General features: G+C 44.7%; 1 protein-coding gene across 1 annotated transcript; it reads left to right on the top strand.

The window, feature by feature from the left end:
- The first annotated feature begins 1,378 nt into the window (after nucleotides 1–1,378).
- On the top strand, nucleotides 1,379–2,255 carry tssk6 (testis-specific serine kinase 6). The gene is given in 3 exon segments (XM_038777781.1): nucleotides 1,379–1,531; nucleotides 1,534–2,037; nucleotides 2,040–2,255. Coding segments are annotated over 3 exon segments (834 nt in total). The 5' UTR covers nucleotides 1,379–1,392; the 3' UTR covers nucleotides 2,231–2,255.
- Nucleotides 2,256–6,448: the final 4,193 nt, after the last annotated feature.

Here is a 6,448-nt window from a genome sequence, read left to right as displayed (position 1 = left end):
TCAACTTTCACAGATGTGTCTATCTGTTCTCTGAGCAACAATTAATTACTTTGAGAGGAGACCATAAGACATAGGAGCAGAATTAGGCCACTCGGCCCATCGAGTCTGCTCTGCCATTCAATCATGGCTGATATTTTTCTCATCCCCATTTTCCAGTTTTTTCAATCCTCACTCATTTCTGTAACCAATATTTGAAGGTGGACGTGGGCTCTAAGTAAAATTTCTTTTTCCTCTTCTATGCTGATTTTTCTTTCAAAAATTTGCTTTATTCATAAAGTTTGAAAAAGGTAAGGGTGTCACGGTGGTGCAGTGGTTAGCACTGCTGCCTCACTGCGATGAGGACCTAGATCGATCCTGGCCCGGGGTCACTGTCGATGTGGAGTTTGTACATTCTCTCCGTGTCTGCCTGGGTTTCACTCCCACAACCCAAAGATGTGCAGGCTAGTGGCCATGCTAATTGCCCCTTAATTGAAAAAAAAGAATTGGGTAATCTGAATTATTTTTTTTGACTTGAAGTGCAAGAGAATTCATTCACCTTTCTCAACACAGCGCATTCTATTCTGAGCCGCCTCAATACAGATTTCAATACTCTGGATATGATATTCACAATATACATTCCATGTCAGACTACACACAAATTCTACACAGCTCCCAGTCCATGGGGGCAAGCCTTTCTTCCCCGCCCCACTCCGAACAAGGCTGAATCCTTGTTTGACGCCTGCCCCTGACAGCCCCTTTTACATTGACTGTAGATATTTCCACTGGGATTGCAATTCCAGACAAGCCGGGAAGATCCAATTGAAGGAGCAGGAAAAAAGAACCAATGCTCCTTCAGATCATCCAATTAGAAATCTGAAGAAAGGACGATCATCCAATCGTAAAATAACTGCGAGTCAAGTAGGAAAACATGGCCATTGGTCACCCACCTTGCCTGCCTTAGGTGATGCAACACGGCCTATCCTATCATCGATGAGGGTGATCTCATAACACATGAGTGTCGCGGTCAAGGGTCACCCCCACTTATGAAATTCAGAAAAAAACATGTTACATTTACCAATCATATATTCTAAGTTTAGCACACGCACTGCGAATTAATCCCTTACTTTTGTTCTCCTTAAAGTAAAAATGAACTTGTTTGAGCCTTGCAATGATTGGAATTGCATTCGATTATGAGGTCATAAAGAGTTGGCAACTTGGAAAGCTGGGGTGAAGGGAGTCAGGTTGATACTGGAAGTGACGAAGCAATTTATATTTTGCTGCAAAATAATTTGTTCACAGTATTTGGGTACATGTCTATAAAAGGTGATGGGATTGAAGGTGTGACACATGGGAAACTTCACAAGCGCAAATTATTACAGCAGATGCTAGATATGACAAGTTCGCTCATCATGTATGGCCTTAACAAGATGGCCGTGTAACATGTCGGGGAGCAAACTACTAGCACAGTTAGGTTATAAACTGGGAAAAACTATAGGAGAAGGCAGCTACTCCAAGGTGAAAGAGGCCGTTTCAAAAAAATACAACAAAAATGTAGCATCAAAGTGGTTGATAGAAAGAAAGTGCCAAAGGATTTCGCCAGCAAATTCTTGCCAAGGGAATTGGGCCATTTGAGAGGGATCAAGCATCCTCATATTGTCCATGTGTATGAGTTTATTGAGGTTCGCAATGGAAAAGTCTACATCGTCATGGAACTGGTCTCTACAAATCTTCTACAGTTGATCCAACAACGAACCTGTGTCTCATGTCAGGAAGCCAAGTGCTTGTTTTCTCAAGTCACCAAAGCCATCAAGTACCTCCATGAACGTGACATTGTCCATCGAGATCTCAAGTGCGAGAACATCCTACTGACAGAGCAGATGCAGGTGAAGCTGGCAGATTTTGGATTTGGGAGGAAGAGCCGAGGCTACCCAGAGCTCAGTACTACCTACTGCGGCTCCGCAGCCTACTCTCCTCCTGAGGTTCTCCTGGGTGTCCCTTATGACCCCAAAAAGTATGATATCGTGGAGCAGGGAGTCATCCTGTATGTGATAGTGACCGATATATGCCATTCAATGACTCCAGCATCAGCAAGTTACCTGAGAAACAGCTTATGGGTGTGATTTATCCAGAAGAGATTACGCTAGAGGAGAAATGCCAGTCTTTGATAGAAAAATTGTTAACGTTCAGTCCACCGATGCGTCCAACGGCTAACCAAGTTACAAGACATGCATGGTTTAGAGAACGCAAATAAAGGAATATGCTCTAAAGAGGGTCAAAAAAAAAAAAAGAGCCTTGTTACATTATTCCTGAAGACATTGTTCTAAATTTTCGAAGTTGGAAGGTTGGTTTCAATCAAAGAAAAGTTTATCTGAACCAGACTTTGGTCGTCAACAATGGTAAAATTGGGTACATGTACAGACTTAGCATAAGAACATAAGAAATAGGAGCTGTAGTAGACTGTTTGGCCTTTCGGTCTGCTCCACCATTCAACAAAATGGCTGATCTTTGACCTTAACCCCACTTCCCTACTCTATCCCCATATTTCTTAATTCATTTGGTACCCAAAAACCTATTGATCTCGGTCTTGAATATACACAACAATTGAGTATCCATATCTCTCTGTGATAGGGAGTTTCAAAGATTCACAACCGTCTGAGTGAAGTAGTTTGCTTTTTATCATTTGTTTATGGAATTTGGGCATCACTGGCAAGGTCAGTGTTTACTGCCCATTCCCAATTGTCCCCAAGAAGGTGAGAGCTGCCTTCTTGAACCGTTGCAGAACCGCGACATAGATTCTGGCCCCAGAACTCATCTGCTCTTCTAAATAGTGTCATGGGATCTATTGCATCCACTTTAGAGGTTAGACAGGACATGGATTTGGATTGGATTGGATTGTGTTTATTGTCACGTGTACCAAGGAACAGTGAAAAGTATTTTCTGCGAGCAGCTCACAGGTCATTAAGTACATGGTAAGAAAAGGAAATAAAAGAAATTTTAAAAGATTAGAATGAGTACAAGTTAAATAAAGGGTTTAGCATCTCGCCCACAAGGTGGTACTTTTGACAATGCAGCAATCCCTCAACACTGGGGAGTGCAAGCCTGAATTATGTGCTCAAGGCCTTCGGTTCGGGACTTGAACACAGACTGCGGGATACTCTGTCGGCGGAATCCTCTGCTTCGCCGACAGCGCTTTCATGCCCATGGATTTCTCGACGGCGTGAAGGTTGCCACAATGGGAAATCCCATATGGCCGGCTGCCGGGACTGAGGATCACGTTGCTGGCAGGGGCACGCCGCACCACGCCAAAAGGTGGGCCTGGTGGGACGGAGAATCCCACCCATGATCTCTTAACTAAGAGGCAAGAGTGCCACCCACTGGGCCACAGCTGACATGGAATCGCTCGAATAATTTCCTCCCCATTTCTTGCCACTTTTTCAGGGTACAGAGAGAGAGGCTGGGCAGTGGGATTAGTTCACTACAAATTGCTCAGCCTCACCAACTATTTTCAAATCATGAGTTTGGAAGATTGATAATTGAAACGTTATTGGTGGGGGTGGTGGCGGGTGGGGAGGAGAGTGGAAGGAAATCAGCAGAATCCAATCCAGTCACGTAACGAGAAGTTTGCCAATTGGGCAAGGGTCCAAGGGGTTTACTAGTGTTTGCCGCCCCTTATCCGGAATGGAACGTTTAGAAGGTGAGCGAAGAAATTTGATGAGATTTAAACTATGAACAGGTAACAATTAAATCCATAGTCTTCTCAAACAATCGTCAGTGTGAGCAGACAGATTAACTGCTGCTCGTCTGGATGCCTCGTTGAACAAGTACAAAAGTCAATGCTCTTTCCTGGATATGCCACATGCAGACGAAGTTTCAGGTGCCGGTTAATCTTCATTCTGTCTTTGAACGTGATGGAGGGAGAGAAGCCAAGGTGAGTGACATTCACCTCCAGAACAATGAGAGTGGTGAGAGTTCAGATGGATGAACGATCAAGTAAGTGGGTGGAGGGGAAAGTCAGCCTTTTGTCTCATTCTGTCCACGACTCAACATTGATGTCACACAGACCAAGAAAGTCGCAGGTCCTGTTTGATGCTTGAAACTGAGCTGAGGAAATTCATTGGCCGGGTTATATAAATTTGCACTCAACCTTCCCCTTCGGAACAGGGACAAAACCGACTCAAAGTTCCTGCTGCTGATTTCTGACCAGTTCGTTGGTCGTCTTCTAGGATCAAATCCTAGAATTGTACAGCACAGAGACAGGGTCTAGGGCCCAAGAGGTCAGATTGTGCTGGAGAGCAATGGACTCAGTCCCATTATCCACTACATCTCCATAGCCCAGTGTAGCGAAGGAGTTTCCGCAAAGTGATGCGTTATATTCCAGGAGTTTGACCTGTGACAATGAAGGAATAGTGAAAAGTTACCCTGCTGCGTCCTTTGTATCCACCAGCAAGACACTTTCATCCATTTCCTTGGTTTGCATTGTCTAAGCAACCTTTCCATTGCATTGAGAATCTTTTAACACAAAGCACCAATGGGGGATGGGCGTGACAATGCTACTAACCCTTAGTGTACACTCTAACAGATCATAACATATTCTCATTTCAATTGCCTGCACTTATTGAATGAGATATTTCTTAAGTTATAATTTATGCTTGAGATGTGGGCAGCACATTATTTATTATCCATCCTTTCTTACCCTAAGCACATTAGGAGTCAACCACCATTGGAGTCAGTTGTCGGCCATTGTTGGCCAGACCAAACAGAGGTGGCAGATTCTATTCTCTAACTGACATTAGTGAACCACTTGTGTTGCAAATTATTTCTCTTGCCAACCCTCAAATTAACCAGATTTACCCAATTTCGTTATCACAGTTTGTCCACGGTGGGATTCGAACTTCCAACCCCTCCCCCCAAGTGGCTTGTCTAGTACTGGAAATGTAACCCATTCATTCAAATCTTTTTGTACCAAAAATGGGTTTGTCACAGCCCATAGTTCCTGAGGAAGATGAAGGTGATAGGGAATGAGGGCGAGGATGGGGCGATCAGTGTCGTCCGCAGGGCCAGGAGCAGCAGCAAGGTGCCGACTGGGGGAAACACCAACAGGAGAGGCCAGTAAAAGGGCCGCTGAAACCTGGAGACAGTCCTGTGCATAAACCAGGACTAAGACTGAGGGTTTCCACTGGGGAAATGAGGGAGAAGGAAGTCTCTTGAATGGAGATATACTAGAACATGGAAGGTTTCACCACAATTGGCTATTGTGGGAGAGAGAGTGAAGCATAATTTAAAATGAAAGGGGATCAATAGTTGAAAAGAAGGAATATAAAATGAGCTGTGATGCAGTATCCACCAGCATCGAGGACAGAATGACCACCTCCTCCTACCCTACAATTTCAATGGAGACTCTCCTTCATCAAATCCAAGCCAAGAAAATATTGTTGCTGACTTGTGTTTCAGATGGTAAGCCCTGAGGAAAATTCCCTAAACATCAAGCCCACCACTTTTGTTGGTGGGCTTGATGAGCCAACCCTCTTGGTTGGGTTCAGGTCAGTCGCTGCTGGTGGGGCCTGAGGTGTAAAGTCCAAGCTTCATTGTGGGCTCCAAGCTCAGAACCGTTAGCTTTACATGGAGTGTCCAAAGAAGATGGAACCAGTCGCATCGCTGGTGGGGCCTGAACACCACTTTGTCAGCCCAGGGGGTTAAAGGTTACGATTTCAGGGTTAGTATCAAGGAGTTAAAAAGATCGCTGCTTGTCAAAAGTAATATTTTGAGACTTGCATTTCTGTAGCACCTGTCACGGCCACTAGATATCTCAAAGTGCTTTGCCGCCAATGAAGTACTGTTGAAGTGGAGTCGCTGTTGGAATGTAGGAAGCGGGGCAGCCAATGTGCACACAGGAAGATTCCACAAACCACAATGTGATAATGACCAGATTATCTGCTTTTGATTGAGGAATAAACATTGGCCAGGAAACTGGGGAGAACTTCCCAGCTCTTACTTCGAAATAGAGTCATACATCTAACTGAGAGCGTATATGGGACCTCAGTTTAACATGGGACCTCAGTTTAACATCTTACCCTAAAGACAGCACAGCAGCACTACAACAGAGGAGCACTCCCTTAGGACTGGACTGGAGTGCCATCAGAGATTTTTGTGTTCAAGTCCTGGAGTGACACTTTAAAAAAATTTTAGAGTACCCAATTATTTTTTTCCAATTAAGGGGCAATTTAGTGTGGCCAATTCACCTAACCTGCACATCTTTGGGTTGTGCGAAACACACGCAGACACGGGGAGAATGTGCAAACTCCACACGGACAGTGACCCAGGGCCAGGATTGAACCTGGGTCCTCAGCGCCACAGTCCCAGTGCTAACCACTGCGCCACTTGCTGCCCCCTGGAGTGACACTTGAACCCAGAACCTTCTGACTAAGAGGAGAGAGTGCCACACACTGAGGCACAGTAAACTACACTTTTA

Source organism: Scyliorhinus canicula, chromosome 18 (assembly GCF_902713615.1).
Source record: "Scyliorhinus canicula chromosome 18, sScyCan1.1, whole genome shotgun sequence".
Lineage (NCBI taxonomy): Eukaryota > Metazoa > Chordata > Chondrichthyes > Carcharhiniformes > Scyliorhinidae > Scyliorhinus > Scyliorhinus canicula.
Note: the sequence above shows the minus strand (reverse complement) of the source record. Positions and strands in the feature narration are given on the sequence as shown.